General features: G+C 46.6%; 1 protein-coding gene across 10 annotated transcripts in view; it reads left to right on the top strand.

Moving 5' to 3' along the window:
* Positions 1-25,926, top strand: part of LMBR1 (limb development membrane protein 1) — a 129,930-nt gene that overhangs the window by 1,737 nt on the left and 102,267 nt on the right. Inside the window, exons 1-4 of one of the 10 annotated variants that reach the window (XM_027969065.2) lie at positions 2,706-2,862; positions 17,561-17,633; positions 20,104-20,143; positions 22,381-22,520. The exons of 2 other annotated variants lie outside the window; for them this stretch is intronic. In XM_027969065.2, the coding sequence (XP_027824866.1) occupies positions 2,767-2,862; positions 17,561-17,633; positions 20,104-20,143; positions 22,381-22,520 (349 nt within the window). In that variant the 5' untranslated portion in view covers positions 2,706-2,766. Of the gene's footprint in view, positions 1-2,705; positions 2,863-17,468; positions 17,634-20,103; positions 20,144-22,380; positions 22,527-25,926 lie in introns of those variants that run through there. 7 more of the 10 variants (XM_027969066.2, XM_042249084.1, XM_060415231.1 and 4 more) reach the window with 7 other exon arrangements.

The raw sequence follows: 25,926 nt of genomic DNA, 5'->3' as shown, positions 1-25,926 counted from the left end.
GTAGTTTGCCAAAGTGGGTTGTACCAATTTACACTCCCACTGGCACTGTAGAAGAGGTTTGATTTGCTTCTCATCTGTACAAATACTTAGCATTTAAAAAAAAACATTCTGATAAGTGTCATGGTATTTATTGAACAAAAGGTTTTATTTGCATTTCCCTGATGATAAGAATTTGAGCATCTTTTCATATTTTTTTGGCCATTTGGGAATCTTTTGTGACGAGTCTTCAGGTCTTTTCCCCATTTTTAAACTTGTTTATGGTTTTAATAGTGATTGCAAGAGTTCTTTGTGTTTTCTGGATATGATCCTTTAGTCACATATATGTATATATATGTGTATGTATATAGTAAGTCTTTTTTTCATTCAGTGGATTCCTTTTCACTTAATGATATCTTGTGAGCAGAAATTCTTAATTCTTAATATAGTTCACTTTATCAGAATTTTTTCTTTTATGACTAGTGACTTTTTTTATGTCCTGTTAAAAAAATCTTTGGTTACTCCAGGGTTCTGAAGATGCTCTCTTGTGCTTTTCTCCAAATGCTTCATTGGTTTACTCCTTCTATCATCTGGCCACCTGATGCGAAGAGCTGATTCATTGGAGGGGCCCTGATGCTGGGAAAAATTTAAAGCAAAAGAAGAAGGGGTGGCAGAGGACGAGAGGGTTGGATGGCATCGCTGACTCAAGGGATATGAGTTTGAGTGAACTCCGGGAGAGAGTGCAGAACAGGGGAGCCTGGCGCGCTGCAGTCCCATCGCAGTGTTGCCAAGAGCAGAACGCGCCTTAGTGACCGAGCAGCAGCTACCTCCTCTTTAACCTGTGGCTCATCTGGGATTCATTTTCTGTGTGTCTTATAAAGTAGGAGGGATGTTTGTTTTTTTTTTTCTCACTTGGATGTCTGATTGCTTCCGACCTTAGTCACAAATTGAAAGTGAAAGTCACTCAGTCGTGTCCAGCTGTTTTCAACCCCATGGACAGTAGCCTGACAGGCTCCTTTGTCCATAGAATTCTCCAGGCAGGAATACTGCAGTGGGTTGCCATTCTCTTCTCCAGGGGATCTTCCCAACCCAGGGACTGAACCTAGGTCCTCTGCATTGCAGGCAGATTCTTTATCATCTGAGTCACCAGGGAAGCCCAATCACACAATTAAGTAACTATATATTTGTGGGATTTAATTGAAACTCTGTGCAGTTCCACTGGTCTATTTTGGCTGTATTTTAGATTAATCAGATATACTTTTATTTGGATTGAGAAAAGTACCCATATTTTAGTATCCAGGAGCTTTATCTTTTTGGTCCACTATCCTGGAAACAGCTCAGTTTTGACACTGATTCTAGAATCCCTTAGTTCTGCTCCTCCTCAGCCCTGCCTCTCCTGGCCCAGGACCCTTGGATGGCGGATAGACTCTGCTGCTGCGGAGCCCGTGCAGACAGTGGCCCAGCTTAGTGAGGTTCCGGTCTTTGGAAGTTTTGGGAGAGTTGGCCAGGAGATACCACTAAGATGGCTATGGTCACTGCTCCTCCTCAGCCCTACCTCTCCTGGCCCAGGACCCTTGGATGGCAGATAGACTCTGCTGCTGCTGCAGAGCCAGTGCAGACAGTGGCCCAGCTTAGTGAGTCTCCGGTCTTTGGCTTTCCTTCCTTGAAGTGCTCATATTTAGAGTGAGTATAAATGCTTGATTTTCTCTAGGACTTGTCACCAATTCTCTTTTCATTTAGTTTTAAAAGTAGGTTTGTTTTTGCAGTCTGTGAGTTTGTTTCTGTTTTGTAAATAAGTTCATTTGCATCTTTTTTTAAAGATTCTGCTATAAGTGGAATGTATTTTTCTTTCGCCTTCTGACTTCAGTTAGTGAGGTGGTCTCTAGGTCCATCCCTGTTGCTGCATGTGGCGTCATTCCATCCTTTTTCATGGCTGAGTGGTGCTCCACTGTCGGAGAAAGCAGTGGCACCCCACTCCAGTGCTCCTGCCTGGAGAACCCCAGGGACGGGAGAGCCTGGTGGGCTGCAGTCCATGGGGTCTCGAAGAGTCCGACACGACTGAGCGACTTCACTTTCACTTTTCACTTTCATGCATTGGAGGAGGAAATGGCACCCCACTCCAGTGTTCTTGCCTGGAGAGTCCCAGGGACGGGGGAGCCTGGTGGGCTGCCTTCTCTGGGGTCGCACAGAGTCGGACACGACTGAAGCGACTTAGCAGCAGCGGCAGCGTGTATAATGTCATGTCGTCTGCAGATAGAGACAGTTTTAACTTCTTTTCCACTTTGGATTCCTGTTAGTTTTCTTCTCTGACTGCCACGGTGCCAGTTCTTTACATTATTCAACTTTTTTTGTTTTGCCAAAAAGATAAAATACACGTAGCTTACAGTTTACCATTTTTGAGTGTGCCTTTAGTGACACTGAGCACATTTGCACTGCTGTGAATCACCACCATCCATCTCCAGAACTTTATCGCCATTCCAGACTGAAACTGTTCCCTTCGATCAAAACTGGCTCCCCGCTCCCTCCAGCTCCCGGTGGCCACCGCTCTGCTTTCTGTCTCTGAATGTTACTGTCCAGGTAACTCGTGTACGTGGAGTTGCGCAGTATCTGTCCTTTTGTGTCTGGCTTATTTCCCTGAGCGTGTTTTCAGGCTTCATCCGTGTTGAGGGGCGTGTGGGAATTTCCTTCCTTTCTAAGGCTGGATAAAATTCCATTGTGTGCGCAGCCTTGTTTTGCTCACCCGTTCACCCGTCAGGGGGCCTTCGCGTTGTTTCCTGGCTACTGTGAGCGATGCTGCTGCGAACATGGGGGCATGAATACTTGTTCCAGGCCTTGGTTTCAGTTCTTTCAGGGATATGCCCAGAGTCTGAGTTCCTGGATCTCATGGTAATCCTGTGCTTAGTTTTCTGAGGAGTCGCCATCCCGCTCCCCACAGAGGCTGGACCGTCTTCCATTCCTGGCAGTGATGTGCCAGAGCTTCAGTTTCTCTGTCTCTTCACCAACACCTGCTGCTTTCTGGTTTTTAAAAAGGCGTAGTTCTCCTAGTGGGTGTGCAGTGGTATTTCATTATGGTTTTGACTTGTGTTTCTGATGGTTAGTGATGTTGAGCATTGGTTTATGTGCTTTTGGACATTTGTGTATTTTCTTTGAAGAAATGTCTGTCGAAAGCCCTTTGCCCATTTTTGAATTGGGTTATTTTGTTGTTGAGTTTTAGGAGTTCTTTATATATTCTGGATATTAATCCCTTTGTGATTTGACAATGTTTTCTTTCATTCTGTGGGTTGCCTTTTTACTCTAAAAGGTGGTGGACTAAAGTTTTAGATTTTGGTGAAGCCCTGTTTTTTTTTTCACTTGTTTGTCCTTGTTGCCTGTATTTTTGGTGTTCTATCCAAGAAATTACTGCCAAATCCAGTACCATGAAGATTTTCCCTTATGTTTTCTTCTAAGAGTTGTATAGTTTTAACTGACATTTTTGAGGTCTTTGATCCACTTTGAGTTAGTTTTGTGTATGTGGTGTAGTATTTAATTTTTAAAAGCTCATGTAATCTTACTTTAGTATTATGAATCTTTAATATTATGAATATTTCAGAGTTCTCTTGTCAGTTACTATAATGGTCACATTTAGCTGCTACTGTGAGGTGGTAATGATCCAGTTCCTTTCTTCTTTTTGCTGTCTTTTTATTTCCTTTTCCTTTTGGACCTCAGGTGCACAGAATTAGATCACTCTTTTAAAACATTTATTTGTTTATTTTTGGCTGTGCTGGGTGTTTGTCGCTCAAAGCCCTCTCTCTCGTTGGGGAGCGTGGGGGCTCCTCTCGAGTTGGGCTTCTCATTGCAGTGGCTCTCTTGCTGCGGAGCACAGGCTCCAGGGCGCCCGGGCTCTACGGTGCACGGGCTCCAGGGCGCACGGGCTCCAGGGCGCCCGGGCTCCAGGGCGCACAGGCTCCAGGGCGCCCGGGCTCTACGGTGCACAGGCTCCAGGGCGCCCAGGCTCCAGCAGTTGCAGCGCCTTCGGACTGGGGCGCAGGCTCAGTGACTGTGGCACACACAGGCTTGGTTGCTCTGAGGCGTGTGGGGTCCTCCCGGAGCAGGAATCAAGCCTGTGTCTCCCGCTTTGGCAGGTGGCTTCTCTACTACTGAGCCACCAGGGAAGCCCTGTGGCTGGATATCTGAATAGGTCATATGTAGAAGGACAAGCCCCTGAAACAGGAAATGGGAAACTGCTCCAGTGTTCTTCCCTGGAAAATTCCACGGACCGATGAACCTGGCAGGCTACAATCCATGGAGTAGCAAAGAGCTGGACACGACTGAGCAGCTGAGCACACAGGATGAAAAAAGATTTGAGTGAGGCTCATGCTGCAGTTGGTAAAGCTGCAAGTCATTCAGATTAGCCAGGGTGAGGAGTGTCCAGTCATTTTTATGCTTTGGACAGAGTTCACATTTTTTGTCTTTGTTCAGACATAGCTACAGAGTGATCTTATTAATTCTTTATCCATTATGGTCACAGAGTGGCCTTCTCTGATGTTAATGTTTTCTGAAGTTGTTTATTTTCCATGGGAGAATCAAGTCTTAGCTAGGAGTACCTGGCTGTGAGTAGCTAGCCAGTTTCAGAGTTCTAGTTACTAAGAGAACCTGATGTAGCTTTGTTAACTTAATGTCTAGATCTTAAAAGAACAAGGTGATGGGGACTTTTTCCTTCATATTCTGTACTTGCTGTCCAGGAAGTTCCATGTTTTCAAATTTTTCCAGGGCTGGCTACCTAAGTTTTGGGGCCCAGTACGAAATGAAAATACGATTTTCATAGTCGAAAAGTAGGGGAAAATGCCATTAAAGTTACAATAATCTTATATTAGTTTCAGTCAATTAGTACTGCTAAGTAATTCAGTTACATCTACTTCTCTCTTTCTGATTCTTTCCCATTATAGGTTACTGTTGTTGTTTAGTCACTAGGCCGTGTCCGACTCTTTCGTGACCCCGTGGATTGTGGCCTGCAAGTCTCCTCTGTCCATGGGACTTCCCAGGCAAGAATATTGGGGTGGGTTGCCATTTCTCCAGGGGATTCCTTAACCCTGAGCCTCCGGGGAACCCCTATTATAGGTTATTACAAGATATTTAAGATAGTTCCCTGTGCTATATAGTACAAACAAAAATTGAGGTAAGTTGTTGCTAATAGACCTGCTTGACAAGAAATTTTAAAAGTAGTTCTAAAGAGAGAAGGAAAATTAGGTAAGAAACTCAGATTTACATAAGAAAAGAAAAAGTATTCTGAATAAATTAAGGTTAAATAAATTTCTTATTTTTAATCCAACATATAGCAGTTTATTGAAAGTGATAACACCAGTGTATCCAGTGATTAGCTTGTGGATAAGTAAAATGAATGACAGTAACGTTATAGGGACAGCTGGAAGGAATTGGGAAAACTCTGTAAGGCAGCTGCACTACCTGTGAAGCAGTGTAGTGTATTTAACTGTAAATTCTAGGGCAGCCGACAAAAATATTTATGAAGAAGTGTAACTGTTAGGCTAACAGAAGAGAGAAAATAGAATCACATAAAATCCTCAGTTTAAACCAGAGATGGCAGAAAAAGACTAAAGGCAAAAATCTAAATAGCATGGTCAATGAATAGAAAATTGTTAAAACTATGATAACTATTAAAGCAACAATATCAGTGACTACTTTAATGGTCTAAATAAATCACTTAAAAGATTGTCAGAGTGAATTAAAAATCCCAAGTGTGTGTTGTCTATAAGAAATCCACTAAATATAAAGATACAGATATATTAAAAGTGTGTTATCCTGGGTGGTGCTGGCGGTAAGGAATCAGTTTGCCAGTGCAGGAGTTGTGAAAGACTTGGGTTCAATCCCTGGGTGGGAAAGATCCCTTGGAGATCCCATTTCCTAAATGGCAACCCACCCCAGTATTCTTGCCTGGAGAATCCCATGGGCAGGGAAGCCTGGTGGGCTAGAGTCCATGGGGTCGCAGAGAGTTGGGTATGACTGAGCATGTGCGCGCGTGTGCACACACACATACATACACACACAGTAAAGGTAAAGAAAGATAGACCGTGCTGACTAATCAAGAGAGCTGGAGTAGCTGTTAATTTCAGACAAGGTGGACTTAGAGCGAGGAAGATTGTCAGGAATACAAGGAGCAATACATAATGATAAAGGGTCAGCTTTCCTAAAGGACATAACAGTCCTTAATGTGTATGCGCGTAACAACAGAGCATCAAAATACATGAGGCAGAAACTGAGTGAACTGCCAAAGGAAACGGACGGATCCACTAACATAGCTGCTGCTGCTGCTGAGTCGCTTCAGTCGTGTCCGACTCGTAGTGACCCCATGGACTGCAGCCCACCAGGCTCCTCTGTCCATGGGATTTTCCAGACAAGAGTACTGGAGTGGGGTGCCATTGCCTTCTCCGACTAACATAGCTGGAGACTGCAACACCCCCTCTGTTGGTAATGGGCAGATCCAGTAGGCAGAAAATCAGTAAGCGTATACATATATAGTTAAACTAAATAATACGATCAGTCAGCTGGATCTAATTGACATTTACAGACGCCTTCATCCAACAATAGCACAATGTATGTTCTTCTCAAGCTTGCATGAAACATTCACGGAGATGAGCCACACTTTATAACGCACCTTAAAAGCAGAAACCACACGACGTCTGCTCTCACACCACAGTCCAGGTAGACTACAGATTAGTAACACAGATAGCATTGGGGAGCTCTGAAGTACTCGGAAAGGAGAAGAAACCCTGAAGGAAATCAGTCCTGAACATTCATAGGAAGCACTGATGCTGAAGTTGAAACTGCAGTACTTTGGCCACCTGATGTGAAGAACTGACTCATTGAAAAAGACCCTGATGCTGGGAAAGATTGAAGGCAGGAGGAGAAGGGGATGACAGAGAATGAGATGGTTGCATGGCATCACCGACTCGATGGGCATGAGTTTGAGCAGGCTCTGGGAGTTGGTGATGGACAGGGAAGCCTGGAGTGCTGCAGTCCATGGGGTTGCAAAGAGTTGGACATGACTGAATGACTGAACTGAACTGAAGCTATCTAAGATAAACAGGAAAAACACAAATTACTAGAATCAGAAATGAAAGAGCAGCTATTGCAGATGATTCCATTGGCATTGCAACGATACTGCAGGATATTATGAACATTTCTGTGCCCACAGATTTGAAAACTTAAGATGAAATGAACAAATTCCTTCAAAGATACAGTTTGCCAGAGCTCACACAAGGAAAAGCAGATAGTAGAGTAGGTCTGTATCTACTAAAGAACTTGAATCAACTGTTAACCTTCCAAAACCAGCGCCAGATTGTTTGGCTGGTGATTCTCCCAAATATTTAAGGAAGAAGTGATATAAATTCTCTGCAGTCTCTTACAGAAAATAGAAGCAGAGGGAAAACTCCCTAACTCATCCTGTGAGGCCAGTATTACCCTAATGCCAGACAGAGACACTGTAGTGAAGGAAAACTACAGACTGATGCCTCTCATGAGCATAGATGCACAAATCTACAAGAAGATACTGGTAAGGGGATTCCAGCAGTGTACAAAAGAACTCCACGCTGTTGGGACTGTACTACAAAAGCCACTTTGTGTCATCTGTTACATCAGCAGGCTAAAGAAGAAACACCCTAAGATGGTATCAGTAGATCAGAAGGAGCATTTGACAAGATCCAGCATCCATTCATGATAAACTCTCAGTAAACTGGAAGTAGAGGGGAACTTCCTCAGCTTGCTAAAGAGTATCCACAAAATACCTATGAAAAGTGTTAGTCCCTCAGTTGTGTCTGATTCTTTGTGACCCCATAGACTGCAGCACGCCAGGCTTCCCTTTTCTTTACCGTCTCCCAGAGTTTGCTCAAACTCATGTCCATTGAGTCAGTGATGCCATCCAACCATCTCATCCTCCATTGCCCCCTTCTCCTCTTGCCCTCAGTCTTTCCCAGCTTCAGGGTCTTTTCCAGTGAGTCAGCTTTTTGCATCAGGTGGCCAAAGTATTGGAACATCAACTTCAGCATCAGTCCTTCCAATATTCAGGGTTGATGTCCTTTAGGATTAACTGGTTTGATCTCCTTACAGCATCACGGTTCAAAAGCATCACTTCTTCAGTGGTCAGCTTTCTTTATGGTCCAACTCTCGCATCCATATATGACTGCTGGAGAAACCATGGCTTTGACCATATGGACCTTTGTTGGCAAAGTGATGGGTCTGTTTTGTAACATGCTGTCTAGGAAACAGTTATAAAGAAGCTGAATATTCTCGTCCTGCTGCTTGCAACGGGGCTCTGTTGGATCTTTGTGCCATACCCCTGATGACAGCTTGGGGCTCATCTTACAGCTTTAGAGTCACTTTCACCTATTGAGCAGTCGAGTCCAGTCTCATCTAAATGCTCACTTTTCATCCAGTTCAGAGTGTCTTCCCTTTTCCCTGATCATACCTGACTGAGGCTGAGAAACTAGCAGTGGAAAGGGAGTGTGATTTACTCAGCTTATTTTAAAATTTTGTCAGGGCGCTCAGCGGGATTCAGGAGATTGTCGAGATCGTTCCTATTTCTGTTAGCATCCCCAGTATACCCAGAATGCATTAAGTATCAGACATAGTTTAGGAGATTTAGGGGACAGGTTTCATTCCCATGAAGCGTTCGGTAGAGATCATTGCTGTGGACGAGGGGTTTATGGGGATCCAGGAGGCGGGAGGCTGTGTGGTGGGAAGGGCTGCGAGTGGGAGGAGGAGCCCGGAGGACGAGTGACACTGCCCTTCCTTCGTGTTTTCTCAGACGGGTTTCAGAATGGATTTAAAGGGCTTCTTGCTCACGACTCACATTGTAAGAATGTATAGAATCTGAAAAATCTCAAGAACAAGTAATAAAGTGTAATATTGTAGATGACATTAATGAACTAGAAATTTGCTGCGTTAATCTTGAGAGATGGAATATTTACTCCTTGGTAAATGTCTCAAGTGTTATTTTTTGTGAGGAAATGCTGTTTATTCTTTGTTGAAGCACAAATTGAAAGGCATTGGGCAGTTCATTGTGATAGGCCTAGTCAGTTGCTGTTAGAGTAGATATCAGCATGTGCTGTGCATTCAGATTAAGTGTGGAAATGGAGCCCTGGCCATTTTGTTGTCTCTGTTTTGAAAGGTGGTTGTTGCAGTTACAGCGAAGCAGTGAGCATCTTTGTACATATATCCTTGTGTACATATGCAAGTAGATCTGAGCAGAATGCTTGCAGCTGCTAGCAACAAGAATGCAATGCGTTTTTCATCAAGTAGGGGTTTATTTTACTATAAAAAGTCTGAAAGAATGATGTATTTATACATGTTGCAACATGAATTAACTTTGAAAACATGCTCAGTGAAAGAAGCCAGACACAAAAAGTCAGACATTGTATGATTCTTCTGCATGCAATATCCAAAATAGGCAAGTCCACGGAGCCAGAATTTTCTCCGGGCTGTGAGGGGCTTGGGAAGTGGAGTGCTAGAGTGGGGGGCACTTGGGGCTTCCCTGGTGGCTCAGACAAGAGCCCGCCTGCAGTGCGGATTGACCGAGTTCAGTCCTGGGTTGGGAAGGTCCCCTGGAGGAGGGCGTGGCAGCCCACTCCAGTACTCTTGCCTGGAGAATCCCCATGGACAGAGGCGCCTGGCGGGCTGCAGTCCACGGGCTCACGACGAGTCGGCCAGGACTGACTCAGCGTGCTCGCGACGAGTGCTTTATTTTTCGTTGCATATTTAGTTTTGAAGAATGTATTCTGGCGCTGCGCCTTTTGGTGCATGGAGACTGTCTCCTCATTATGGGTTATCCCATTGTTGGCAGAGGGCCCCAGTTTGTCTTAACACTTTTTGTCTTAATGCAGCCTTGTCTGAGGGGAAAAGAATGTGACATTTTAACTCTCTTTGTTGTTAGCATCTGCTTGGTATGTCTCTGTTTATTGTTTTGTCTTCATCCTTCTGAGTCACTTTATTTTAGCTATGTCTTAATCTGAGAGTTTCCTGTTAGTAGTTTTACTTACAATTATGATTTCTATATGTTTCATCTTTATTATGTTATTATTTTTGTAACTATTTTTGTTTTCTTGTGTTTCACTACATAGTCTGGCCCTTAAGGTAATTTGAAAGCATTATGATTTTAATTTTAGTTACTGTTTGGTTCACTTAAAGGATACTAAGCATCTCTGATTTCTGATTTCGCAACTTTAAGATAAAGCCAGGTCTCTGGCTCTGCTGTAGAATGAGACTATTGGCTTAGTTACAGTTTACTTGTCTCCTCTCCCAGGATTTTGTTAGAAACCCTTCAGTGGTAGCTCTCCTCGAGGCCATTTGTACCCATTACTCTTAAACGATGTTTATGCCTGTAGTCATCTTAAATTAGCTGAAGCCCATCAGTCTTAAATGAGAGACTTGTAGTACAGTTTGATTCTAATGCACTAGTTTGAATTTAGGTTCAAATCTTACACCTGGAATTAAAGTATATTTGCTTGTAACAGTTTAATATTATAGATTTTTCCCAACATGTGAAAGAAGAGCGTCCTAGGAAAGCCTTCCTAAGCTGAAATGGCACAGAGCAGAGAAGCAGTCACTTGCTCACAGACACGCAGAATAAACCGATGAAGCCCAGATACTCACAGACACCGTTCACAGTTGCTGTGGCTCAATGCTGGGATGCTGACTGTGGTTCCCGGGGAGGCAGGAGCTGGGCGGGGCTGCTCATGGCTGGGGTGGACACTGCCTCTGTATAGCTCAGTAAGACATGCCGAGCTGAAGGAGATGTTTGCTTTTCACTTTTTTTTCCTTTCCAAAAGCTGAAGTGATATAAAGCAGACTTTAGGAATACCTCTATTAGGTTACCTGTGGCTGGGAACTCAGCTTCCAGATGCCTGGCCATTCTTGCTCAGCATCAGGACTGAGGCCGCGGGTCCCCAGTGGGGGCTGCTGCGGGGCGGCTGGCAGAGAGCAGAGGCGCGCGTGCTGCTGCTGCAGGCTCGGCTAGCCCTGCGCTCCCCTCCCTGTCTGGGGAGAGGAGCTCTGTCTCCTCAGAGGGCCCTTGGAGCCGTGCTCTCCCTTTCTGCCGGCACGCCTCACCTCTCGTGGCGAGGAGCTGCAGTGCCCCCTTTTTTGGTTAGGTGTTTCTTTTTGTCCCCCGGGAGGGAGGAGAATAGGAGGCCCCGCCGTGCCTTGTTCTCATTTTACGCGTCCCTGTGGGTCTGTCTCTGCTAAAGATGTGCTCATTTGAGAAGGAGCACCTGCTCCTGGACCCGTCTTTGGAGCTAGAGAAATAGTCTGACCAGTTCTGTGACTGTTTTGTTCCAGTCTGATACAGTTTATGTTCATAGAAACTTTTATTTCCAAAGTAGTAAAATGTCCGTTAGTTTTTATAATTGTTAGCCTTACTCTGCTCTCAGAGGGGTTGCTTTCCGTTAGTCTTGTCCATCTCATGCCATGCATTTTGGTTCCTCGATTTCTGTTTGTCCATTAACGTTCATGCCTTCTCATGTACCACTTTGCAGCACAAACATCTTGGGACTCCTGAGACTGCTCTTCTACTACCAGCTTTACTTACTAATTTTCAGAATCGTAAAGCATGCTTTAATCACGGCTTCCTATTCTTCCAGCTTCCTTGGGCAAGCCCTTTTTCTGCAGCTGCTGCTTTCCCAGGAACCCCAGTGGATGGGCGTGTCCACGCCTGTCTGTCGCTTGGGTTCACTTTTCTCCCAAACCCACTTAGCTTTCATGGCCCATTGTTTCACCCACTCTCGCTGATGCCCTAAAGCAGTGGTTCTCAAACAGTGGTCTAGGGGTTTCTGAGGGTTGGTGGTTAAAACCCTGGGAGAAGATTCTGGCTCTACTCAGAAATCATAGACAAGAAGAATGTTTAAAGGCCGGCAGGAAAAGGGAAGCCAGTTAGTGATGGAGTCTGGGAGAAGAGTCAGAGAAGGAGGAAGCTCGCTGACGTCAGGGTGCTACTTAGAGGGCAGGTGAAATCATGAAGTGTGGTTTGGCTGTTGGTTCACCACTGCCTGCTGCCAGAAGTGCTTTGAGTTGGTCAGTGGGTGTGAAGTGAGCTAAGTGGTTAGAAGAGTGAGTGAGTGAGCGGTGTGAAAAGTGGAAGTCCACGAGTGGAGGCCGCAAAGGGGAGACAGAGAGCAGGGTATGGGGGGGAAGAGGACTGGCTGGCCAGGTTGTGATGTCGGGCTCTCTGCCCCACAGCCCCTCGCTCTCGCCCGTTTCGTAAGTGCCTGGTTGTGTGACAGCCCAGAGCACTCACAGCACTGCGCGGGCGCGGCGTGACGCACCTGCTGGGTCACGGGCCGCTCTTGTCCTGTAAACATGTGGAAGCTCTAGCTGAAGAGCCCTGTGTGCGCACTGTGGCTGCAATGTGGCAGGTCGGCCACGAGGAAGTGCAGCGCGGCTGCCTGCGGTTGCTGGGCTGCCATCAGAGAATGAGTGTGTCTCCAGTGCCTGCAGCTCCTCGCGCTTCCCCAGCCTCCCCGCTCGCGCCGCGCCCACCCTGGGCTCCGCGCACAGGGTGAGCAGCGAGACGGTTGGCATGGTCCGCAGGACAGCCAGCAGGTGGAGCAGCCCGAGGCACCGGCGGATGGAGGCCACCAGCGGCCGCCACGGCAGATGTGGCACCAGGTGGCCGTGGCCCTCTCGGCACGGCCCCTGCTGGGAGATGGGGGAGCAGCAGACGGCTCACTGGCTCCCATTCAAAAGGTGCTGCAGGCGGGGTGTTCCTGTTTGCTCAGTGAGCTGGCACGGACTGCTGCTGCTGGTGGCTTATAGCTTAGCCCCCAAAATGATAGCTGTACCTTGTCTTGGGATCCCAGATGAGCCTCCAAGATGGTAGTGATAGCTTACACGTGCAGTGAACGGTTTCCCACCCAATTTGTGGTCTCCGGAGGAGAAGATTTAACTCTGGGACCAAAGACGGTCTCAGTCACTGAGAGCTTTGTGTGGTAGAAACTTTATTAAAGCGACAGTGGCAGAAAAAGCTGCTGACATGGACAGAAGAAGGGGGTAGGAAGATCACCTGCCTTGCTAGTTTAAGCAGAGCATTACATACTTTTCTGCTAGCTGCTGAGAGTAGGAAAAATACCTGAAGGCTGTAAAAGTTCTGCTCAGACCCTTTTCTGTAACATACATCCTGGGATGACACCCACACAGGATTAGCCAGAAGGAACCGGTTAACCCAGAGCCCAAGGCTGTGGAGGTTTTACCCAGGCTGTCTCCCTTAGCGATCGTTGAGTTCCAAAAAAGCCTGTCCTTGAACAAGAGATACTGCTGCCTACAAGGCCTACGTGTCTAAGGTAAAAGAATGTGAAATAGAAAGAATGTTTACCTCCTCCTTAAAGGGGCCTTCCATGTGGACTCCTTACCAGCCTGCCTAAAGTGAGCTCTCTTGCTGGCACTCTGAGGTGGATTTTCCCGACTGGCCTGAAGGTGGGTTTGGATGGTGCCCTCTGTGATGCTGCGCAGCTGCACCAGTTGCAGAGACTCGCTGGAGCAGCGTCTGCGTGCACTGGGGCACGAGGTGCACGGCCCTGAGGACCCAGCTCCTCCGACAGGGAAGTCATGAGTGACGACGACCATGAGCATTGTGAGGCCCGCGGGTCCCCGGTTGGCAGTGGCGCCTGTGGTGCAGCGGAAAGGGAAGCATGAGAAGCCTGTGGCCCAAGGGGCGTCCTCGAGGGGGCGTCCTCAAGGGGCCCCCAGTGTGACTGGGTTCACGGTGTGTCAACCATGCACTCAGCTGGAGTTGGTCGACTCGGGTAAGTGGTTTCAGCAAAGGCAAGGGGAACCCTTGGCAGCATGGCTTTTGTGAATCTGAGCACAGGGGTGGACAGTATCATTTGTTCAGGGGATGAAATGGAATGGTTGGCCTCTATAAGCACTCACCCCTCACTGAGACAGAGGTTGTGGAACTTCACGAGACTGCAGACCCCCGCCTGTTAGTGAGGCCCGTGGTGCAGCCCAGTGGAGCAGCAGTGTCAGCGCCCGCAGCGAGAGGCTGGGCGGGAACACGAGCTCGCCACGTGGGCTGTGACCCCGAGCATACAGACTCGTGATGTGCGCTGTGAATGCCGCAAAAACCCCCTCTTTGAAGGTGAAGGAATGGGCCTGGTGCCTGTGGAGGGTTTAGTGGGTCCTTACGGAGAGAAGTAGAGGGTAGCATGGGAGACCCCATCTTGAAAGTGTGAAGAGCCCGAAGAGGGCCTGAGCTGGGAGGGGTGCCTTCTGGGGAAAGTGTTAGTCACTCAGCCGTGCTCGACTCTTTCCTCCCCCATGCGCTGCAGCCCGTCAGGCTTCTCTGTCCGTGAGATTTTCCCGACAGGGATACCGGAGTGGATTGCCATTTCTTTTCCAGGGCATCTTCCCAACCCAGAAATCGAACCTGGGTCTCCTGTATTACAGGCAGATTCTTTACCAAGTGAGCTATAAGGGAAGCCCATGTACACAGATACAAATGTGGGCTGATTGGTGCAGAGGTGTCCTGTGGAGGCCTGTCCCAGACCTAGAGCAGTGTACTCTGAAGGCCGTGTCCTGTAAGGTCCGGGTTCCTCGCCAGGGGAAGACTGCGGAAGAGAGGCTGTATGTAGATTGTGAAGTGAGAGGCCCTGGGGGGGTGGGATGTAGGGAGCGAGCAGTTGGCCAGGTGGCGGTGGTCAGGCTTTCTGGCCCCATGCTGTGCAGACATGTGCTTGTGTAGCAGCCGAGCTCCCTTAGAGCTCCGCACGTGCACGCCACGATGGGCCCGCCTGGCCGCCAGCCGCTGTCGTTTGGAAAGCGTGGATGAGCTCCTCCTGAGCAAGCCCTGGTGGTGCGCCATGCCCGCGTTACGGCGTGCCTGCTGGGCCAGCCACGAGGACACGCCTGCTGCGGCGGCTGCGGCTGCTCTGCCAGTCAGGAGAGCGTGAGCGCCTGCGGCTCCCACGACTCCCTGAATCGTCTTCAGCTTCCCCGCTTGCACCTTGCCTGCCATGGGTTCAGTGAGCAGGGAGAATACAGTGAGAGAGGTACCTGTTAGAGTCTTCACGCCTGTGATGGTTTAGGGGAGCTCAGCCTGCTCCTGCCTCAGCATCGGGGGATCAGGCTCTCATCTCACGTGTAACATCGTCAGGCTTCCCGTGTTGCTTTGAGTTTTGGCTTGGGCTTGCCTGGAACGTTAGAGACCATTTCTTCACACATTTGTTTAAACACCACTTCTGTGGTGTTTCTCGCTGCACTTGCGCCCGATCATCCTGTGTGACGTGCGTGTGTCTCGTCCCACCCTCGTGGGCAGTTCATTTGGCGTGCTTGCTTCCCTTTCACTGAGGAAATAGAAGCTGCCTGCGCTGCCGCCGCCATCTCCCTGCTGCCTGCAGCGGGACTCGGTGACCTCGGCTCCTGCCTCTCCTGCTCCCCTCACTGTGCATAAATTGGTGTCTGTGGCCCCTGCCCTGGAACGCCTTTCTGCAGAGATTCTGCCTTTCCTGCACCAGTGAGCAAGCAGTAGGCCATTCCAACAGTTGTGTAACTGCTCTCATCTTAAGGCAGTCCCTCTCAGGAGTCTGCTTCACGTTGCCTTTGTTTGTTGCCCTTTATTATAAAACTCCTGAAAAGAACTACTTTCATTTTGTTCCAGGTTTTCTCCCTTCTTGATCCGTTTCATCTCAGTCAGGGTTTTGTTTCCACCCTTCCAGAGGGACTGCTCTTGTCAAGGTCGCCCATGACCTCCATGCTGCTAAACGCGGTTGTCAGCCCTCAGTCCTCATCTTACCTGACCTGTCAGCAGCACTGGGCACGGTCGCTGGTTCTGTCTTCCTAGATAAGCTCTCCGCTTGGCCTTTAGCGCCTCGGCCTCTTCGCCGCTGCTTCTCCCGCAGCTTTCTTTGTGTCCTTGTGTCGAGCTGGCTCCACATGCTGGGGGCCAGGGCTCTGCCCTCAGGCCTCTCTCCTGCGTTGCACCCCCGCTGCAGTGGGCAGCGCGCTTGGTCGCACGGCAGGAAGTGCTGTCTCCTGCTGCTGAGCCTTTTCTCGCCCCGAGCCTGGACCCTCCCACTGGACTCTGCAGATTTTTATATCCAGCTGCGTGGTCAGCAGTGTAAACTCACCTTCCTGTTTCTACCCCAAACTGCTCCTGCTGTGATCTTCCCTGACGCAGGAAGCGGCGCCTCTCCCGTTGCAGTTTCTCAGGCCGAGAGCCCGATGCTCATCCCTGCAAGTCCTGTCAAGCCTGCTCTCAGAACCTCCTGCCTCATCACCTCCACCGCAGAGTCTGCGCGACCTCTCCTCTGGATTGTTGAGTGACTCCTGATTGTTCTCCCTGCTCCTGTTGTTTCCCCTTCGTAGTGTATTTTCCGCACTGTAACTGGACTAAACCCTTTGCAGTATGTCAGATCCTGTCACTACCCTGCTCCGTGGCTGTTTACTGCCTAGTCCAAGGTCATTCTTCAGAAATCCACACACAAGGGAGATCTCTCAGCTTTATCGTCCTCTGGAATGGTTTCATTTAAAAGACTTCAAAACATTTCTGGTGTGGTCCGCAGTTCCATTAAGCCTTTATTTCAAGCATGCTTGGTCATTACCTGTCATGAGGTCTCCTATTCCTTCACCCATCCTTTTTTGCCTGCCATGCCCTAGATAAGATAGAAATTAAAAGGACTTTAATATTGAAGAACTTTCTTGTGCAACTGCTGTTTGTTTTGATATGTGGTGTAATATTGAATGATCCTTACCCCCACATTGATTTGTGAGGCCTCTTGTATGTATAACCATGGTACATAAATTTAAAAAAGTAAAAAAAAATCCTGTCTTGATTCTGGCTGTGTGTGGGGCTCTTCGGTGCCCTGCATGCGCTTTCTCTAGCTGCAGTGAGCAGGGGCTGCCCCTCGTTGTGGCAGACAGGCTTTGTCCTCGTGGCGGCTCCTCTCGTGGAGCGCGGGCTCCCGGGGCACCGGCTCCAGCGGTCGCAGCACACGGGCTCAGTGGCTGTGCCTCGCAGCCTCTGGCGCACAGGCTCGGGACGCGCAGCCCCGGGGCCCGAGAGCGAGGGCTCAGCAGTGCTGGTGTGTGGGCTTAGCTCCTCCACGGCGCCCGTGTCTCCTGGACCAGGCATCAGGCCGTGTCGCCTGCACTGGCAGGCAGGTTCTTACCCGCTGTAACACCAGGGGCGTCCGCACTCTCCTGTAATTGCATCTCTCTCATTGACTGTCGGGTGTTGGTGCCGGCATGCTCTTTAAATGTTATCGAAACTTCAGAGTGTGCTTTAATATTTGGTGGGCACAGGAGCATCTCATGAGTTTACTTTTCAAAATTGTCAGTGATGGTCTCTTTCTTAATAATAGCTCCAAGATTTTAAAACAACTTGGTCAGTTTATGAAAACAAAAATGTTCATTGGGCTTTTTTTTCTGGAATGATTTTAAACTGAGTTGACTAGCTCGTGTAAGTTAACACTTCCTAATACTTTTTGTTAGCTGAAACTCTCACTGTGTGATAGATTAAGTCCTTCCTCCTCATAAATGCCGAAGATGTGCTCTGGCTCCTTAGAAGGCGCGCGGACGCTGTGACTCTGCGGGGCTCTCGTTTCAGATCTGCTTCCTCCTCTTCGCCATGCTGTACGTCGTCTCCTACGTCGTCATCACGAGGTACAAGAGAAAGTCAGGTGAGCAGACGCCCGCCGCCGGCAGCCCCGCCTCCAGTGCCACGCGGTCTAGACGTGTCCCGCGCCGCATGGCCCCGTCCGCACGGCTGGTGTGTTCAGTACGCCCGTGACTGCAGCGAGCAGCGGCCTGAGACTAAGAGCCCTAAAAATAACCTCAGGGAATCTGACTACTTGCAGGCTCAGTAGTCAGACCAGGTCTACTTCTTAGCCCTGAGCCCTTGTTTATCCTCATTCTTACATTCAACTAAGAATAGCCCAGGACTCTTCAGTGTCTGGGAAATTCCAGAGTTTATGAGGACGTTAGGTTCCTGGGCTCTGAATTTGAACGTACTCACCCCCGTCACCCCTGCCCCATTCTTTCTCTCACTACGAGAACATTGTTTCTTCCTAAAGTGGCACAGAATTTAGAGTGTCCATAATACCCAGATGGCGCTAGTGGTAGAGAACCCGCCTGCCAGTGCAGAGATGCGAAGAGACAAGGGTCGATTCCCGGGTCAGGAAGCTCCCCTGGAGGAGGGTGTGGCACTCCAGTGTTCTTGTCTGGAGAATCCCCTTGGACGGAGGAGCCAAGGGGCTTCTGATGGGCTGTAGTCCACAGGGTCGCAGAGCCCGATGTGGCCGGCGCGGCTCAGCACGATACCGTTCAGCATTCAATTGTGTGTCATGTTACTCTTTTATTTTCATATGTGCCCTTATCTCACTGGGGGACCGTTATATCTTTTTTATAAATGAATTTTGTGCTGATTTAGTCACAGATTTTTATGCCAGAGTTTTGTAAGTAACTAACCATTGTTTTTTTTAAATAAAATAACTAGTTACTTTACTGACTTCTGTTAAATTTGAGCTACTTCTTTGAAATCACAAGATTTCTACTTGTGATGCAAGGCTAATAGTAGGTGCCATGTGAATGTTTAAGGATTTCATATGTTAAAGATTCCTTATGTTATCATATTAAACTTCAAGAATTTTTAAAGAAACCAGGAAATAGTGCTTGCTGTCATGCACTGCTTGGCTTTGTGACTGCCCTGAAATACTCTTTGGATTCCTTAGTCTCTCAAAATTTTGAAGAACTGGGATCCAAGACAGTATCTTAGCTGCTTTAAAAGATGTCTTGGCGTCAAGCTTCATAGATTATGTGCATTGAACGAGGGAGAGAGAGAGAATGAATGAACAATGCACATTGTTTTAGAGGAAATTAGGGGATGATAAGCAGGAAAACTGGGGGATCTATTAGATGCTTTTTAGAGTAATCACAGAAGAGTAATGAAGACCCTGGCCCTGGTTGATAGAGTATTGGCAATAGAACTGAAATGGATGTGAAGCTATTAAAACACTCTTCAAGATTTTGTGGTTGATTAGATGTAGGTACAACAATATAAAAATTAATTGTGACAATTGGTACTTTGTGGTCTCTCTGGTTGTAGAAGTATTTTGGACAGCCAGTAATTAAGAATAGAGTTTGGACTAAGAGAATGGCCCACATATGCCGTTGTCACTGAAGCCGGTGGGTACTCAGAATTCCAGAGACCCACACAGAGAGCCTTTGAGGACAACCCCAGTGAGGTATTGAGGAGAAAGAAGGGCTGGGGTGTTGTGTAATATCTTTGTAATCGGATCATAGTTTCCTTAGCTGGTAAGATTATGTGGGAGGACTAAAAAGATGGCCAACTGCCATGAGTGAGGGAGAGGGTAGGGTGAGGAAGCACCAGAGCAAGGGCCATCTGCTCCTTGAGAAAGACACGCAGCGTGGGGTATCTCTGTCTGTAACTGGAACAAAATGACTCAGTGTCAAGGCAGTGGTGTACAGGGTGGTTTAGGGTAAAGTCCGCATTCTCACCATTACTAACAATAGGCTCAAAGTACAGAAAAGTGTGTGAGTTCTAAGATTCTGAATTTTAATTTCATAATAAATTTTTTTTTTTTTTGGCTATTATCAACCAGGGGCTTCCCTGGTGCCTCAGATGGTAAAGAATTTGCCTGCAATGCAGGAGATGTGAGTTTGATCCCTGGATCAGGAAGATCCCCTGGAGCAGGGAATGGCAACCCACTCCAGTGTTCTTGCTTGGAGAATCCCATGGACAGAGGAGCCTGGCGGGCCGCAGTCCACGGGGTCACAAGGAATTGGACACAACTGAGCTGCTAATACACATTATCAACCAGAAAATTTCATCCATTAGCAATTTCACTGACTTCCTATAACAGTCAACTTAAATGTGGTTCCAAGGCTCTACTGAGCTTTTTCCCTGAGCACTAAAGATTTGGAAGGATTTGATTTACATACGGGAGTTTTGTTAATCAGGGTTGATCAGTCGAAAGACTCTTGTTGTTCTTCAGCCGCAGTCTGTCCTGTCTGATTTAGTGGGATCGGAGTTGGAAAACTGCTTCTTCAGGTTTATATTTTATGTTTCATTGAATTGATGAAGCATTTTGTTGGAAGATAAAAATATTAATGCCTTGAACATTTTTGCAGATGAACAAGAAGATGAAGACGCCATAGTCAACAGGATTTCGTATGTATTTCAATGTTCAGTTCTCCTGTTTTCTAATTCTAGAGTCATGAATTTTCAAAACTTAATACTGCCCTGTGGGCAGAAATATGGAAAAAATTCGCCTAAAGTATTACAGCAACTTTAAAGTATTACAGCAGCTTTTTCAAGAAAGTACATGTAAGCAAACACGTGGGTAATTGTGGCCTGATTACCTGTTGAAATTTGCTTGCTTGAGGAGCCAGCAGAAGGTCTTGGCCGTCCCTCAGCCTCTCTCAGCCCACACCAGGAAGTCCTGCTGGCTTTGTCGCCAGAGTCTGTTGCATTTCAGAAGGCGACGTTTCTAGAACTGCCTTCAGTTCTGAGGAGCGCTCCTGCAGTTGTATAAGCAGCCACCATGTGTGTGTTTTCTGGCTTGACCCCGGGCCCTACTCTGAGGACCCCTTGTTGGCATTTAGCTGTGCCGCACCAGCCTTTTATGGATGGTTCTGGCCACTCAAGGGCAGCGGATGGTATGACCCTGTTTGTATCTCTAAGGCCAGTCACAATACCTTCTAGAAGGTTTTTGATGTAAGGTTCACTGTTATATTTATGGTGACTATATATTCAGGATTTCTGGGTAACTTGATTTCAAAAACATTGGCATGTCCTCATACACTTACTCCTTGGTCACATACACCTCCTAGCTTTAGACTTGGAAGCCACAGTGGGCCTTTACAGCTGGGTTGCTGGCCAGTGTGCTGAGGGTCAAGAGGTAGAGGGGCTGGGAATGCTTCATGGGCCAGAGGACGCAGAGGGGCCCCGAGGGAGAGGGCCGACTGCCCAGACACACGGAGCCTGAGAACCTGCTCCCTGTGAGGAGGGTGGGTGAGCCTGACAGCGTGTGGGCCCTGTCGTGGCCGGGGGGCGTGGGAGGGTGGGTTGGGAGTATCGTGCAGGACCTGGGGGCGGGGCCTGTGGGTGCGAAGGAGGGAGCAGAGGTGGCCGTCACAGGTGGAGGACAGAGATGAGGTCACAGGAGGTCAGCTGAGGTTAGGTGCCCGAGCTGGCAGTACACTGGGGTGGAGCTGGGGCCCCACTTTTCCCAGCAAACAGGCTGAATATCCAGCAAAACCACTTGGTAAGCCTTCTCCTGTGCCAGAATTGAATTGTATTTTTGACATGTATCATTTGTCTACATTAAAATTTTATCAGTCATTTGCTAAACAGGGCAGGTTGTCTATGGCTTTTAAGTAGGAAAACACTTCTCTTGGTTGCCACAAGATGGCACTGGCCTCACAGTTACTCTATTAGATGTGTTTTGCGCATTTAGTATGATTTTTTTTCCTTACATGTATTTTCACATTCTTTCTACATTAAATTTAATGGAATGGATATTAAATTAAAATTTCATCTCTAATTTTAATGAGGGAGGTTCCATTTTCCTTTGTCATTATAGTCTTCAAAAAACTTTAAAAATTAGATCTTAAAATTTTAAGCATTTTGGATGTGTGTAGCTGAGAAAGTGAAAGCCCCTTATGGGCCCTCTCCTAGGAGCTGTTATATATCATGCCAGATTTTTTTTAATGCACCTCTTTTCCTGTGTGAAAATATACCCGTTGGGGGAGAGGGTGGGAGAGAGCATGGCTTATATTCATTGTCTGTGCCTTTCCTTTTTCACTTTTAGACGTTTTCCGTATTACACATTTTGAGCTATCCTATTTAAAAAAATGACAAAACCATCTTCTAAATATTGTTAGTTTCCTACAACTTATTATATAGTTTATTTAACCTTTACCTATTTTAAGAGATAGTAGACCAATGGCTTTGGAAGTTTTTCTTCCAGAAATAACCATTTTAGCTTAAGTCATTTTTCATACAGTTTTCACAAGTATTTTTGTCACCTGAAACAGTTGTTGCATTGCTCCTAGCGTATATTGCCAGCATTGTTAATTAACTGCAGTTGTGAAATAAATGCTTGAATTTGAAAGAGGAGTGAGACTCCGTTTATCCTCCATCAGCGTGTGAAGGGCACTGTCTCCAGCCTATGTCTGCTTTAGGCCCACTTGGTGGGCTCAATGGTCTTTTCACAGGTGAGTTTAGAGTTGGTCTAGGTTAGCTTCTGGGACCGTGTGTACACCGTTTGTCTCCCAGCTGCACATGCCCAGTGAGGCGCATGCTCGCTCTTTCCGGATGTGGGGCTGCGGAGCTTGGCCCGCGCTCTGGTGGCTTCTGCAGCCCCTGCCTGTTCAGCCTCTGCTGACGCTGTTCTCCCCTTCCAGGTTGTTTCTGAGCACCTTCACCCTGGCAGTGTCGGCTGGAGCGGTCTTGCTTCTACCCTTCTCGATAATCAGCAACGAAATCCTGCTTTCTTTTCCTCAAAACTACTATATTCAGTGGCTGAATGGCTCCCTGATTCATGGTTAGTGTATGTGTCTTAATATGATCACAATCAGTGTTTTCATTTTATACTGTACTGTATTTAGAATTTTTCCGTGTCTTATTTTCCATAAAAATATGGGTCTTCCTTCAGTAAACTATTTGAGTCCTTCATAAAATCAGAAAATCAGATTTTACTTACTAGTCTGATTGTTAGTTGTGAAAAGCTTTTCTACAGGAAGCAGCATTTATACTGTGATTTTGATAAATACATTTTCATTTAATTATTTGGCAAGAGAATTTTGATTTATCTGGATATGTCAGAACTCAACCTCCATTTCAGACCTTAAAAAAACAAAAGCTTACCATAGTTTCTATTTTATTTATTTGCTGTTCATCTCTCTAGTCATTTCAGAATGTGTGATAGAAGGGGGAAAAACTGTTTGGTCAAGGACAGACTTTAAAATTTGTTGTGTTGTGGCTGAGTTGGTAGGTCTTGTCTCACTAAGTCTTTGTGGCCCCATGGCCTGCAGCCCACCAGTCTCCTCTGCCTTCTGCTGTCTCCCGGAGTTTGCTCACACTCACGTTGGCTGACTTGATGATGCCATCCAACCATTCCTTCCTCTGTCGCCCCCTTCTCCTGCCTTCAGTCTTTCCCAGCATCAGGGTCTTCTCCAGTGAGTCAGCTCTTTGCATCAGGTGACCGAAGTATTGGAGCTTCAGCTTTGGCCTCAGTCCTCCCAATGAGTATCCAGGGCTGATTTCCTCTAGCATTAACTGGTTTCCTCTCCTTGCTGTCCAAGCGACTCTCAGGAGTCTTCTCCAGTACCACGATTCAGAAGCATCAATTCTTCGGCACTCAGCCTTCTTTATGGTCCAACTCTCACATCCGTACATGACTGCTGGAAAAATGGCTTTGACTGTGTGGACCTTTGTCAGCAAAGCGATGTCTCTGCTCTTTAATACGCTGTCTAGGTTGGTCATAGCTTTCCTGCCAAGGAGCTGCAGTCACCGTCCACCATGATTCTGGAGCTCAAGAAAATAAAATCTGTCACTGTTTCCACTTTTTCCCCTTCTATTTGCCATAAAGTGATGGGACCAGATGCCATGATCTCCGTTTTCTGAGTGTCGAATCTTAGGCCAGCTTCTCACTCTCCTTTTTCACGTTCATCGAGAGGCTCTTTGTTCCTCTTGGCTTTCTTCCATAAGAGTGGTATCAGCTGCATATCTGAGGTTATTTCTCCTGGCAATCTTGATTCCAGCTTGTGCTTCATCCAGACCAGCATTTTGCATGATGTACTCTGCCTAGAAGTAAAATAAGCCCGGTGACAACATACAGCCTTGAGGCACTCCCTTCCCAATTTTGAACCAGTCCATTGTTTCCTATCTGGCTCTGACTCTTGCCTCCTAACCTGCATACAGGTTTCTCAGAAGGTAAGTAGGTGGTCTGGTACTCCCACCTCTTGTAGGGTTTTCCCATTTTGTTGTGATCCACACAGTCAAAGGCTTTAGCATAGTCAGTGAAGCGGAAGTAGATGTTTTCCTAGAATTTCCTTGCTTTCTCTATGATCCAGTGAATGTTGGCAATTAGATCTCTGATTCCTCTGCCTTTTCTAAATCCAGCTTGTATATCAGGAAGTTCTCTTTTCATTTACTGCTGAAGCCTAGCTTGAAGGATTTTGAACATTACCTTGCTAGCATGTGAAATGAACACAGCTGTATGGTAGCTCTCAACATTTTTTGGCATTGCCATTCTTTGGGATTGGAGTGAAAACTGATTTAAAAATTAATGTGGTTAAAAAATAATGACTTATTTTGGCAATGTGGTATATTGCTTTGAAGCAAAATAGATCTGAATTTCAGTCTTGGCTCTGCGATTTTCTGGAAATGTGAAATGAGGTAGGACATTTTAATTTGTGAAATATGTACAAAGATCTAACACACATATCTTTCTATGTGTTTCATTGTCTTTTGCCCACCTTTTTCCATATTGAATTATGTTATCTCTGTATATGTGAAACGCATCAGCTGTTTATCAGATTTTTGTAAATATGTTTTTCTGGTTATCTTGCTTTTTAACTGTGTGTTTTTGGTTGCAGGATTTTTGCTTTTTATGTGTCCAGTCTTTTTCTTCCTTTCGTTTCTGTAATTATTTTTGTATTTAGAAGATGATCTCCCTTCATAAGATGACAAATACTCCTTTTTTTCTTGTTCTTTAAAAAATGGTTTTGTTTGCATGTAACTGTTTAATCCATTTGGAGTTTATACAGATAACTACCTTTTTTCTTACCCCTTTGTGTTTGTGTTTAAAGAAATACATATTTTCTGTAGAAAATTTGGAAAGCAAAATTTATAGTGAAAAAAATTAGTATTACAGTTTCACAACCCAGAGTATTACTGTGAATACTGGACTGCAGCCATGAAATTAAAAGACTCTTACTCCTTGGAAGAAAAGTTATGACCAACCTAGATAGCATATTCAAAAGCAGAGACATTACTTTGCCGACTAGGGTCCGTCTAGTCAAGGCTATGGTTTTTCCAGTGGTCATGTACGGATATGAGAGTTGGACTCTGAAGAAGGCTGAGCGCCGAAGAATTGATGCTTTTGAGCTGTGGTGTTGGAGAAGACTCTTGAGAGTCCCTTGGACTGCAAGGAGATCCAACCAGTCCATTCTGAAGGAGATTAGCCCTGGGATTTCTTTGGAAGGAATGATGCTGAAGCTGAAGCTCCAGTACTTTGGCCACCTCATGTGAAGAGTTGACTCATTGGAAAAGACTCTGATGCTGGGAGGGATTGGGGGCAGGAGGAGAAGGGGACGACCCAGGATGAGATGGCTGGATGGCATCACTGACTCGATGGACGTGGGTCTGAGTGAACTCCGGGAGATGGTGATGGACAGGGAGGCCTGGCGTGCTGCGATTCATGGGGTCGCAAAGAGTCGGACACGACTGAGCGACTGACCTGAGCTGAACTGAAAGCCTTGAATATTGTGTGTGTGCATCTGAACACATAACTAAATAAATAATGAAATGGAACCCTAATGGAATTCAATATCTGAGATATTTCCCCTTTTAAATATACACTTCTTCACTTACTGGTGAGGGTAGGCATTTACAGAGCACACTTACTGGCCATTTGCATTTGTTTTTTAGTGAATTGCCCCCCTGTATTTCTTGTGTCCATTTTTGCAATTTTTAAATTATTAACTGTCAGGTTAATTGCAAATGTTTCCTTCCCAGCTGGCCTTTAATACTGCTTATCCTGTTTCTTGACAAGAATTTTGACCCCTTAGTCTATCGGGTATTTTACACTGGGCTTACGCTTTCTGTCAGACTTGAAACTGGAAACAAATGGAGTCACTGATGCCCTGAAGAGCACATGAACTCAGTGAAGTTAGGGCTAATTGTTAAGTGAACAACGAGAAATAACTCCATTTTTGTTGCTCAGC

This window comes from Ovis aries, chromosome 4, assembly GCF_016772045.2.
Source record: "Ovis aries strain OAR_USU_Benz2616 breed Rambouillet chromosome 4, ARS-UI_Ramb_v3.0, whole genome shotgun sequence".
In the NCBI taxonomy this organism is placed as follows: Eukaryota; Metazoa; Chordata; class Mammalia; order Artiodactyla; family Bovidae; genus Ovis; species Ovis aries.
This window is presented reverse-complemented; position numbering and strand designations above follow the sequence as displayed.